The 13345-nt window shown below is 42.4% G+C and overlaps 1 protein-coding gene across 5 annotated transcripts in view; it reads left to right on the top strand.

Annotated features, from left to right (window-relative positions):
• Window positions 1-13345, top strand: part of PAX5 (paired box 5) — a 133638-nt gene that overhangs the window by 67893 nt on the left and 52400 nt on the right. For all 5 annotated transcript variants that reach the window (XM_085567604.1, XM_085567602.1, XM_085567605.1 and 2 more), the window contains one exon: window positions 3915-4044. In XM_085567604.1, coding sequence (XP_085423730.1) covers window positions 3915-4044 — 130 coding nt within the window. The remainder of the gene's footprint in view (window positions 1-3914; window positions 4045-13345) is intronic.

The following is a 13345-nucleotide window of genomic DNA, read 5'->3' as shown; positions in this document are numbered from 1 at the left end:
TGGCTGCACAAGGAGGGACACCTGCCCATGACGGTCATGCTGGTGCTGTTTCTCACCAGCAGCGCTGTGAGCTCACTAGTGCAGGAGCCCAATCTGAGATCCCTTCTGCTGCTCCCACCCCAATCAGCTGGAGAAGGTCTTGGGAAGGGTTGGCAGGAGGGTTCAGCAGAAGGGTCTTAGTGGGGCTGTGCGGTGAGGGGCTGCTCCATGGGTGCTGACTTTCTTTGGGGTTTCCTTTCCTCTCTGGATGGGGTACCTGAAAGGAAGAGATCTGCCTGGGGGGAGTGGGATGAGGGGACATCACTATGCCCCTCATGAGTGGTTCAATACCAAACACTGTGACCCCACAGTGTAAGAGAGGATTTTGCTTTTTCAGGGGTTTCTAGAGTCTCCTGGCCCCTCCATGGGAGTGAGGAGAGCTGCAGACAGTACCCATAGTGTGGTTTTAGGGTGAAGGCTCCTCTGCTTTGCACTCCTGATGCCCGATTCCTTGGGGGCCAGAAGATGCCTCTGCTGACTATCACCTCCCTGCAGTGCCTTGCTGTTGGCAGCATTGTGTTTCCTTTCCTGCCCACAGGCAAGTACTGGTCACTGCCACTCCGCCAGCCCAGTACTGGCCCTGATCCCCTACTTTACGGTGCAAAGTATAACTGCAGAGGTGGATGTGACACTGGGAATGCATAATGAGAGGGGAGTCAGCAATCAGAAGGGTTGCCCCTCAGCCTGCACTTGCTCTGCCACAGTATTGGAAGCAGTTGTCAGTGCTTGCTCCATATGGCTGTTAGTGTTCAGCTGATGGTGGTTCCAAGAAGAGATCTAGGCACAGCAAAGTCGCTAAAAAAATCCCTAAAAATCAGAAAATCCCGTAAAATCCTGCTATTCTTACCTCTGGGAAAAGTTGCTGGGCTATTTCAAAAGGCATGCAGTGCCCATCTGTAGGAAGTTATTCGGACCAAAAGCAGGGAAGGATCCCAAATCTCCATTTTGCATCTTCAGCTCATTCCTACCACAGTGCTGCTTGGCTATGGGCTCTCCATCTGTATTGTGCTGAGCAACTGTAATGCTTCCAGTCCTTCCTGCAGATGTCATTTCATGGTTTGGGACTGTGCCACTGTATATTGTTCCAACTCACTATGGTGCAGTGACATTAAAGAGCACAGGCTACCGCTGTTGTGACCCTTGCCAGGTTATGGTACACTCTGGTTTTTGCTTGCTTTACACTAGAAATGGTCAGTTTCTCCAAGCTCAGAAGGCTACTCATGGCTCATTTGCATGGTGCTTCCAGGTCATTACAGTTAAAAGTCTTAACTCTGGTCCCATATCTCCCAGGGTCAGTTCCTTGGACTCCTGAAGGGAAGCAGGCTATGGAGTTACACATTACTATGTCTGAGAATTGTAGTTGAGGGATTAGGTTGGTTCCACTTAGGTTTGTAGTTTGGGATGTGCACTTCCTTCCTCAGTTCTCTCATGTAACCCAGCCTGTGGCAGGGGTCCCATTCCAGCTAGATGGTTCCTCCCAAACTACAGGTGTGCAGCTGTCACTTTGTACATGGGAAACCACATTCACTCTCTGCCTGTTGGGAGCAGTGGATCTTCCTCATGGAAGGATCCAAAAAGATTTTCTAGTCTTCATGTGGTGTAGTTATGGCTTTCATAGAGCAACATGGGTGAACTCAGGCATCCCTCCCCAGGGATTTGTGTGTGCTCTTCTAGAATATCAGAAATTCTAAACAGCAGCACACAAGGACAGGTTATTCCTCTGCTATGCTGCCAGCCCATCCATGCTTGTGCATCACCAACTGCTTGGGATGTCTCTACAGGGCTATTGTTTCTCTGATGTTTTGTCAGACTAGGGTTTTTGGGAAAGAAAAAATCTAGCAATGCCTCTATATGTGCATGACTCTTCATAGGGGAGAGGTGGCGCTGGAGACTCAGGAAAACATGGAATGGTGTGGGATGGCTGAAAAATGCACTGTGGTGTCATGGTGAATGAGAAGGACCTTTGAATACACTCCTAGGAAGGAGGAAGGCTGGGACCATTATCAGCATCCTCTGCAGAGCAGGGAGGTTCCAGGGCTGTGTTCTCCCAGGAGCGGAGGGGGTGAATCAGAGGTGTGGGTGTCTTTGAAGCAGTGGTTGTAGACAAAAAGGCCTAGGTGAATGAGGGCAAGGCAAAAGTGAGGACACAGAGGGTATTGGAGGAGGCATGAACTGAAAGAACTGAAGAACAGTACAATTTTATTGCAAAAGTTATGTAGGATCCTAGGAGACAAGTCAGAGAACTCTGATGCATGGGCTGGGTGCACGATAAGGGTGGCCAGCAGCAAGTCCCTGGTAAAATGTATTTTGCATGATCATCTGCAAAAGGTTTGTATGGGGTATCCTTCAAGTTGACAGTCTGTACTCCTAACTCATGCAAATGCTGTCTGCAGAAAAAATAAGTTTATTACAGAATTGTTAATACAGGATTATCAATGTAAATTACCTTCTCTTTGAGGGAGACCTGAGCTACAGAGACACTAGCATGTATTCCTGGCCACAGTGCTGGTTTAGTGGCAAGCACCAGATTATGTGCTGGGTTCTCAGAGAAGCTTGCAGGAAGGATGAGGATGTATTCACTCAAATCAGCTTTTGTTTCCTTAAAAAAAAAAAAGTTAACTTATTTTGATGTCATATCCTTGGAGCTGTTCAAGGCCTAGCTGGATGGGGCCTGGAACAACCTGATCTAGTGGAAAGTGTCCCTGCCTGTGGTAAGGGGCATATATAATAAGTTGGTCTTTAAGGTACCTTCCAATCCAAACCAGTCTGGGATTTTTTGTTTTTCTAAGTTTTGTTTTGGTTGCTCCAAAAAACCTCCATGTGATCCTGGGTGCATCTGCATTTCATCTCTGCACAGCTTCTGCATTGACCTAAGCTTCAGGAATTCATTAGAGATTGGCATCACAGTGGCTGCTTTTCAGTTTACCTGTTCCCATTGTGGTTCTTTATTTGAAGTCAATCTCCAGTGGATATAGGCATGGCTGCTGTCTCACAAACAAGGGATTAAAATTTAAAGGGCAGATATCACAGAACAGAGAATTTTGAAAGAAAACTTCCCAGATTTGTGGGAATGATCCTGACAATAAGAAATCATTGAAAAAGGGCAAATGAAGATTCGTGCCATATACATATACATCATTTAGATGCATGCACTGGCCTCATCGGCTATAGAATGCTGTAGCGGTGGAGACTTAAACAGGGTTATAGGACACAAACAATCTGATTTGAGATGCTTACCATGGCTTCTTTCAGGTAATGAGATTAGGAAATTATTTGGAAATGGCACAGTGTTCTTACCATGGTTAGGTGATTTATTTTTAAATAGCTTGGATTGAGAAACAGTTATCTACAAATGCATCCATTAAGCAAACACTTATATATATATACATACCTTTCCTTTCCTGTGAAATGATGAAGAAATTCAACATTCCAAGAAAAGGGACATGGGAAAACCTGTGTCCCACCTTCCTGTTAGTGTATGTCCCCTCAAGTGCCAACACTGAAATGTGGAGAGTGTGGAGGTTAAGAGGCATGAACATTTTCCTAATAAGAAAGTAGCTTGCACTTGGCAGGTAATCTACAAATTTTCCTCTTTCAGGAAAGCCTTGTTACATATTAATGAGTTTGGGTTTGGTTTTATAAAGAAAACCTATTTTGGTGTTCTCTGAGAACACTGGTGATAAGCACAGACCCACTTACTGAACAGTTTGAATGTTGAAAAGCCCAGTGTAAATGGGCATTGCCTTTAACACTGGCTGAACAAAGGATTTTTGAGTTCTGTATTGCATCTACTTTCTGTTGCCACAGGCAAAAAAAAAAAAGCTCTTGATTAGTAAATTTATTTCTACTAAAATGTCTTTTGTTTTTTTTTCCAGGCAACTGAATACTCAGCCATGGCCTCACTAGCTGGTGGATTGGATGACATGAAGGCCAATATTACCAGCCCTACTTCTGCAGATTTAGGAGCGAGTGTTCCTGGGCCTCAGTCCTATCCTATTGTTACAGGTAAATGATTTTCAGACACTGGTAAGTAATGTGAATTGTCTGTAGCTTCATATTGCATGATGTGGTCCTTTATGGAGAAATTGTGTCATATGTGGAGTCATTTGCTCAAAAAGTCTCTTTTTGAATGTGATTTCATAGGAGCTCTTGTTGAGAGCTGAATGGCTTGTGTAAATTATTTGTGTATGTTTGTAGCTGAAGATGGAGCCTCCATCCCTCTTGTTGAGGAAAGGATATGCCCCTCCACCCCAAAAGTACACCCCAAATACCACAGTATCACTGAAAAGCAGAATACTTGCCTCTGCTTTTGGGCTTTGGAGCTATTTTTTCAGAAATGCATCTGGTATGTTTGACTGGATGGAGTTTTTATGACAGTTCAAACTAGCCTTTGGAAACTCATTTTATACCATTTCTGAATTGTACCTCTGCACAAAAGTTGAGCATTTAAATGAAAATCAAAGGCTGTTTGTTCAAGAAATGCCAAATCATCTGCATTTATTCAGCAGGTGTAGAGAAAGAGTTAAGGAACAGCTAGAGTCTGATAAATGCTTTGGTCACCTACTTATTTGGGACTGACCTCATTGCTTGAAGGAAATTGGCCAAATGGTAAGCTAATTATTAAATTCTATCTGAAATTAGTTATGCAAGACAGAAAAAAGGACAGCTTTTAAAATTTAAGGCTCTGTGTTTCATAGGAATGTTAGCTCTGTGTGTTCCTGCTGTGTCTAATTGATGCAAATGTCATTGGATTTTCTCTGTTTCAACAAAGATTGGATGTAATGCTTTATTTTGTAGCTACAGTGGAAGATTATAGTTTTTTTTGTAAAGTATTACTATGTCTTTAACACCTTACAATTGCATCTAAGAGAGGAGAAGTTTTGAAAACAAACATTGTTACAAAGTTGTTTTAATACAGTAGAGCACCAGTCTTACGCTTTTCTTGACAAAGTTTATTCAAAGAGGATTCAGAAGAGACTGGATAGTGGAAGAATTACATGTGTAGCTTGAAGTGGGATGGGAGAGACTTCTTTCAGTATCTGTTTGGTTCTGAATGGGTGGTTTGAGTGCTGGACTCATAGGTAAGAATGGTGTCTAGGCATGGATGGATGAGCAAAAGAGGGATTTCTGGAGGTGTCTTGTAAGATGTAAGGAGATAGAGCATTGATGCAGATATAGCTTGTCCTTCAGGAGTCTGTGCTGGAACCAGTGTTACCTAATATCTTCATCAGTGACACAGAGGCATCATGGACACCCTCAGCAGAATTGCAGGTGACACCAGGCTGAGGGTGCCATAACACCTCTGAAAAGCAGGGCCATCCAAGAGGGACTTGGAAAAGGTCTAGTGGTGCCCATGGGAATCTCATGGAGTTTCAAAAGGCCAGATGCTGATGCTACACCTGGGCTGGGGCTACTCCCAGGATTGATCCAGTCAGAGGACAAACAGCCTGAGAGCAACCCTGGAAGAAGGACTTGCGGGTGCTGGTGGGTGACAACTGGCCCTGCCTGGGCCATGTGTGCTGGCACCCAGAAAACCCCCTGTGCTGGCCTGACCCCAGCTGGGCAGCAGGGGAGGGCGATTCTACTCCTTTGTCCTGCTCCTGTGACAGCCCACCTGCAGAGCTGCCCCAGCCCTGACCAGCACAGCAAGGATGAGGAGCTGCTGGAGCCAGGCCAGAGGAGGCATCCTAGTTGATCAGAAGGCTAGAACGCCTCTCCCATGAGGAAAGGCTGAGAGAGTTGGAATTTTTCAGGCTGGAAAAAAGAAGGCTTTGGGGAGACCTAACTGCAGTCTCTGTCATCTTCTAAGGGACTGCTCATCCAGCATTTACACCTGGCCAAAATGAAGTTCAGCCAAGAACTGTTTTGGCTGGTACTTCTTTCTTTACCCTGATTTAAGCACCTATGACACGTCTCACATTGCTACTTCCTTAGAGTGTTGTGAACTGATTGATCACATTTGTTAGAGTAAAACCTACTACAGAGGTGATGCTGCAGAGTTCAATATGGATTTCACAGAGGTTCTCCCTGTGATGTTACCTACAGTTGAGCAAAGGTTCCAAATGTTAAATTTGATAGTTCTCAAAAACATGGAGCAGGCTTTATGAACAACAGGTTCTAGAAAAAAACCTGCCACTAGTCTTAAATATGTCAGAGTGACAGCTACAACAGAATGCAGTTTTCAAGACACTGGGAATTTATATATTTAATTTGAAAGTGCTGTAGAGTTTTCTATCAACACCATTCATAAAATGTAGATGTACATGACCATATCAAGAGGCTTCTAAAACCTATGCCTTTTGATATTTTTTTGGAGGAAATTGTCTACCTGCTGTACTTTCATATTTTCTTTCTAATAGCCATAGGAATTGTTTTGTGCTCATCATGCACTGGAAGCACACAGAAATCCCCATCACGATCTGGGTCCATAATCTATGCCTCAGTCATGGTCCCTACTCTGAGGCTTCCTTGGTAGTGTATTTCTCACTGTGAATTCTGGACAGTTTCCTCTATTTTCTCCCCTAATATAAGTAATCTTTTCAGTCACAAATCTTTACCCAGACCTTGGTGGGACAGGGAGTTTGGAAAAGGAGACACATTTATTGACCCTATTTCTCTTGTAAGCATAAGGTGCACTGCCATGGGACCTTCCTTTGTGGTAGGTATCTCTGAAAATCAGGAGCTGGGAAATGGTGCACAACACTGGTTATGAGTGCAAGGTCCAACAAATGTCTGCAAGCACATCATCTATTCTGCCTTCTCAGAACTCTTTTTGTGGTCTGTGGCCTAACCAAAGCTGTGGTAAAATCCAGTTTTTAGTTTGGTGTTCTGTGGCTGGGATGGGCTGGGGACGATAGGCTACCAAGAAAGTAACAATCCCTGGAGAAAGGTCAGCTTTGTATCAGCCCCACTTCAGTGGTAAGGCCCTTACTCATGAGAGAAATCCTGCCAGCACCACCTCCTGGTCCTTGCCCCTCCTCAGTTCAGAAGAGCCTAAGCCTCACAGATCCATGATAGCATTTTCAATGTGAACTGTCTGCACTGGAGGAGAAATGGCCAGTCTTACCTCTGGTCTTCTCTTGAGATTTAGTAAGTTGCATTGCTTTTAATTTCTTCACCTTTTTTTGAGTGTTTTCACTCTTCCATGTTTCATACAGGCTGTCCTATAGTGTATGTGAACAAACTCAGAAAATGAAGCTGAAGGCCTTTGGAGCGATGTATTTTAGCATGCTAGGCCACACATGCTAGGACACACAGTGGAAAACACACATTTTAGTGTGTTTTCCACTGTAAAAGTGAGGGTTAATTGGATAGAAGTCCAGCAAATGTCCCATGTCTGTGTTTGGTGGTGTTATTGCCTTGAGGTCAATCTTACTTCTGTGTTGATGTTCCAGTATAAACAATTTTGTAACAACTTCAGGGTGACACAAGAGGTGCTTAAAACCCTGTCAAATGATTTATGATATCCAGAGCAGCATTGGTGGGAAACATCACTTCTCCCAGGAGCTCTTCTGGTTATGTGTGTGGAGCAGAGCTGTGAACATAATTGCATGATGTTGCAACACAGAATTGGGTTATTGGTAAGGCTGAAAACTGGGTCAGTAACTTCAAATATGGAAAAAATGAGTTCAATCCAGGAATGCTTGTGTCTTTCTATAGTTGTATCTGCTGTTCAAGCTTAAGCTTTTTATGAGAAGTTTGGGAGTAGTCTGAGCTGCCATATGTGAAGAGAACTCAGTCTGTTTCACGGTGTCAGTCTTAAATCTGTAAGATTATAAAAGATTTTATTAGAAATATGTCTGAGAACAGAACTATGATTACAGTTTTTCATTGTTCTTGTTACTAGGTTGTGGTATGGGTGGCAAAGCAATGTTGAGATTTAAGATGGCAAAGGTCCTCTGTGCAGTCGTTGGTAGAAAATGTAATATTTCTGTCTCTTAGCCAGCTGGCAGATCCAAACATATGGGATAGATAATGAAAATTAAATGATTGCTTAAACATTGACACTCATGCTAGTACTTGCTGCTAAGGAGAAAGGTAGTTCACAGCTCTCAGTACTGCTTCATCCACCACCTCTGTTGTGCTGTGGATCACCAGCAAAATCTCTACTTAGAGAACCATTTGCTTTCTTTGCATTGTTTTTATGCCACATTAAGCAGTAAGTTTAAAAAACGCCTTCCGTCACTGCATGCTGCCACAGCCTGTAAGGGCTCTCTCCATTTACAAGCCAATGACATAGGCCTGGCACACTGCTGCTGTTGTCAGCAGTTTCCAAGCAGCCTGTGATTGTTACTAATTACCTCCAGATGCATATTCCCTGCTTTGACTTGCTGATTTCAGCATGGTTGATGTCATTTTGAGAGGATAAATCCACGTTAAACTGGTATCTTTATGTGGCTCTCCAATACTGTGCTGGGGATGGATTGATGAACCTGCAGCAGCTCAGCTGTGTCCAGCAGCAGTCAGTATGTTCTTACAGAGCCAGGAGTGGCTGTTGACCAACCTCACCTCACCCAGTGGTAGAGAAGCATCATTTACTGGACCAGGGTGTGATGGGAACTCTGTATCACTCCATTAAAAGAAGTGTCACAGGGCACAGTTTTGTCAGTGGGCTTTTTGTGTAGCAAATGCTGGAGTAGAGGAGCCTGGTCTTCTTCCATGCTGAGATTCCCATCACCCTTGGCCCACCTGCTCTTCTTCACATGCAGGGGAGACCAAGACTCTGCCAGGTATGGACAAGTTATGTCTTACACTCTGTATTCAAACTTGCAGATACACAGCTTGGAGTGTTACACTCCTTGCTTCTTTTTGTGGTCAGCCTTGTAGACAATGGTTTTGGAGACCCAAATCCATTGACTTTGCTGCCCATTTTGTATGCACATCAAAAAGGTGAGAAAAAGAGAGCAAGAGCAGGATCAGAGTCAGTTTATTATTTGGAGAGCTGGAGAAGGAGAGACATTCTCAATGGCTGTCATCTTGTTCTGGCTTGCATTGCTGGAATCTGCCACTAGATATCGGTGATCCCAGACGTGAAGCTGAACTCAACATAGAGAAGACTCCACCCATGGGAAGATCAGCCTGACCTTTTCATTACTGTAGATGTATCCAGCATCTTAGGTGTAGCACATTGTGCCAGGTAATTAGTTATTTGTATGCATGGCACAGATCTGTCGCTAATGCAGGTACAGGGATATATTTAGCAATCCATATTCCTGGAATAATGTTCAGTTTTTGTAGCTGGGGAACACAGTTGCTAAAATGGAATAAAAAGCAGGCAAAAATAAATTTCTTTCTACTGTTCTGTGGTGACATGCAGTGCTCAGTTGCCCTCTCAATGTGTTTTTCCTTGGGATTGCTCAGTCTCATCTGCTCCCTGACTCTTCATGCTACTTTGTGCCATCATGAAGTAACTGCAATTTATGAGCTTCTGCTTTGCCAGATTTTGTTGAATGGAAAGTATTATTTGTCCCTTCTGAAGCTACACATGAGATGGTTGAACTGCATGAATTCTGATGCATTCAATAGGACGAAAGAAGTCACTACTCTAAAATCCCACGCTGAGCTCTTGCCAGGATTAAACACTAAAATATTTCAGCACTTAGCTCAATGCAATCCAAAAGGACTTCTTGGTTTTTTTTTTTTACAAGAAAACAAGTGGCAATAAGATGCAGATCACTTCCAGAAGAGTGGTAATTAATGGAAGCCTCCATCCTCAGCCTGTGGATGGAGGATTCATCTGAGCAGCCCTATAAAGCAGACTTTGGCTGGAGGGGTCTGGGAAAACCCCTGACTCCACAGGCTAGAGTTTAGATATTGAATTTGGACTTGACACCTACTTTTTTGCATAACCAAGTTAGCTGGGCTGGTTGAATTCCAGAATTGCTTTCTCATCTCAGCTACCCTGTATTTCTGTGGTTGGCTCTGTGCTTCCATACTTCTGGGTAGAGCTGTGTGTCATTGTCTCTTTGGTGGGATTGGGCTCTGGGACAGCCTGCAGTCCATGTTACTAGGACTACTGGTAACTTCTGAGGGTCTGCCTGTACCAACCTGAGTATGAAAATGGAGTAGGTGGGTAAGGAAGCTTTCTCACAATTTATTTGTCTTTTTGGACATGATTTTAAGGGAACATTTTAGAGTTGGCACAAAACATAGAAGTAAAATATGGATGTCTTGCTTTACATTGTTTCAATTTTGGGAGTGGTGGTTTTGCATCTTTGTATTCTTTTCCTTTTTTCAGTCAGAGAGTCATTTAGGTTGGGAAAGGTCTCTGAGATCATCAAGTCCAACCACTAATCCAGCACTGTCAAGTCTATGATTAGCAATGTCTCTAAATGCCTACATGTATTTAAATCCCTCCAGGGACATCACGGCTGTGGACAGCCTATTTCAGTGCCTGACAGCCCTTTCAGTGCAGACAATTTCCCTGATGTCCAATCTAGGCCTCCCCTGGTACAACTTGAGGCCATTTCATCTTCTCCTGTTGCTTTCTAGTTATCAGGAAAAGATACCAGCCTTCAAACTCCTTCCTTAGGATTCTTCAAGACCTGACTGAACCTCTCTGATGGAGATTGTAAGGGCTGTGTTCCTCTGGTAATGGCTGGGAGAGTGTAAGCAGAAGAGAGGACATTTGGTTGTGTAAACATCTTGAAATCTGGCTATTTCTTATTATGGCTTTGGAAATTAGGAGTCCTAGGGGTACACAATAAAAATTAAGAGTTCAGTCTTAAGAGTATGTGGTGAGGTGTGCACCTCCAGGTAGAATATTTAACCAGTGTGGATAGGTGAGGTGAAATGTGGTCAAAGACTGAACCCTTTGGCCTACAAAATAAGGAAAGGCTGCCTTTCTGTGCTGAATCTTGGCTGGATTCTGGGTACATATTCCACATCAGAACAAAGTCACAACCTCTTTCCAGTTCCACCCTTCACTTAAATTTTTATTTTGCTGTGCTTAAAGCTAAAGTTTAACTCTGCTCTCCAAACCTAGTGTTGGCAGGAGCCAAGGAAGGAATGCTTTTCCTCTGTCTCATATTTGATCTGCCTTTATGGACCATTTTTGATGATCATCTAAGACAACTAAGTATTTTTTGTTTCTGATTAAAACAATACTGTTACATTTAAAAGCAAAAAAAGCTCACAATAGATGCCTTTGAGGAATACATAATGAAACAGAACTTTTCTCTCCTTCATGCACACCTGATGTTTACAGTGAAGACTGCTATTATGTCAGAGGTGCAAAAGTGTGATACAGGGTTAGTAGTTCATTAACAAGAAGTAAAAATGTGCCTTAAGAATGATGGGAAAAGCATTGTGAAATCTGCTGGTGGCAGTTCCTGGGGGAGAAAGGGGATGTTTATTTTAATTTGTATATTACTGTAGTCAAAGCGAATGAACCTAAGAATCTCCTATCTAGCTGATTCAGCAGTTGTAGGTTGTTTATTGTCATGAATTCAGGTCTAAATCCAGATCTTGCTGCCCACACTGAGAAAACTAGTTTAATTAGGAAACACTATTTGTCCCTTTAAAAAATAGCATTTCCTACTTTGTATTTTAAGAGTGACTGGGACAAAAGTGTTCTAAAAAGATCTGTTGAGGAGGATGATCGTTTAGCTGGCTTTGCAACTGAAAATGCCCAGGTCTGGAGAATAACAGTGTGGGAAAACATAAATTATGCTCTTTATCCTCTGTCTTTTTTGAGAAGTAGAATTTCTGTGTAAAGATAACATAGGTGTTTATGGAGACTTGGAGGCCCTCTCTCAGACAGAGGAAATTCATTGCGTTGTGAAGTGTTGCACAGACCTGTTGATATGTGAGGCTGGGAACAGCCCACACAGTTTTTGCCCTGGTTAAGATGACAGTTAGCAGTATATTTGTCCATGCTGTGCCAGCATGGTGATGGAATAAATCTACTCTTTACACTTCAGCTGTGGATTCTGGCTCCCTTGGTTACCTGCATATATTTGCTTCTCACAGTGACACAGGACTGGGCTGTCTTTGCTGATGTCTCACCATTTAGGAGGTCTGTGGTTGGTCATCCCTGTAGCAAGATCTCCAGATGGAAAGAAGAAAACACCTGCAGAAGGTGACTTGTCCAAAGAATTTCTGCATATAAGGTTAGGGATTCTATCAGGGTGTGCCTGCTTCTTTCCAATGGCTATTGAGGGAAGGAGGAATGTTTAAGCTGGACCTCTGTAGGTGGGTTGGACCTGCCCCAGAGAGAGAAAGAAGGGTCACCTAAAGATACGGGGAAGAACTGTTATCCAGCTGATAGTCAGCAGCAGTTTTCCAGTTGTGCTTTCACCAGCAAACTGAAAGGAATTCAATTATTTTGATTTAAAATTTAAAAATATTTGCATTTTTTCAATGAAAAGTTATTTAAGTTTGTACTTCCTGTTCCAACTCTCTGAAATAAGAGTAATGTAACTTTTCCACAACTCCTCTCTTTTTTTTCTCCCCTCCTATCCCTATCCTGAAATTCACACAGTTTTGAAGAAAGTAAAGAAAATATTTGGATTTGTTGATACTACATTTTTCTTCTGCAAAAATGCTTTGGTAGTCTTTTTTTTTTTTTTTTTTTTTTTTTTTTTTTTGTTGCCTAGTTGTAATAACAAAAATAAAAAGTCTTCTTCTGAGGCTATATACAGATTTTGGTTATATAACCTGTGCCTACCTGGAAATGTTGATCTTGTTTAAACATGGAACATAATCACAGAATTATACTTAAATGTTTGCAGGACTGTTTTGAAGTGCAGATTGGTGTTGGTAGATGGATGGTTTCTAGTGAAGTGTTATGCTAAGAGTTACAGTTTAGTTTCTACATTTAATAGATAAAAAGTACAAATGCATTTCCCAATAATCTGTTCATCACTCACAATAGGATCCGCCATGTTAATGACTTGAGAAAAGGCCACATAAACTCCTGTGGAAAGCAGCCAATCTGAAAAACAAAAGTGTAATTTTGAATGAGAAGTCAGAGTCTAACTGCGACACTATTGAGTTTTTCCATTTTTATGAATTCTTATCTTGCTATTAAAGAAGAAGTGCATTTGAGAAAGCGAACGAGGGTGCTTGTACCCCACTAAGACCCAAGCTATTAACTGCCTCTTTTGATGATGTACAGCCTGACTCTGTTGGGAGTTTGGCTGTGGATTTAAATGTTGAATTTAACTATGGTAAACATATTTTGGTGCAAAGCATGTATAATAACAATTTGCATTTACATAACATCTTTTACTTAAGGATTTTTCAATGTCTAATTAATTAAATCTGTTTTCCCCTGCCCCAAATACCACTGTGGTATGGATAATGA

This window comes from Lonchura striata, chromosome Z (assembly GCF_050655825.1).
Source record: "Lonchura striata isolate lonStrDom1 chromosome Z, ASM5065582v1, whole genome shotgun sequence".
NCBI lineage: Eukaryota > Metazoa > Chordata > Aves > Passeriformes > Estrildidae > Lonchura > Lonchura striata.
The sequence above is the reverse complement of the archived record's forward strand: the minus strand, read 5'-3'. Positions and strand labels throughout refer to the sequence as shown.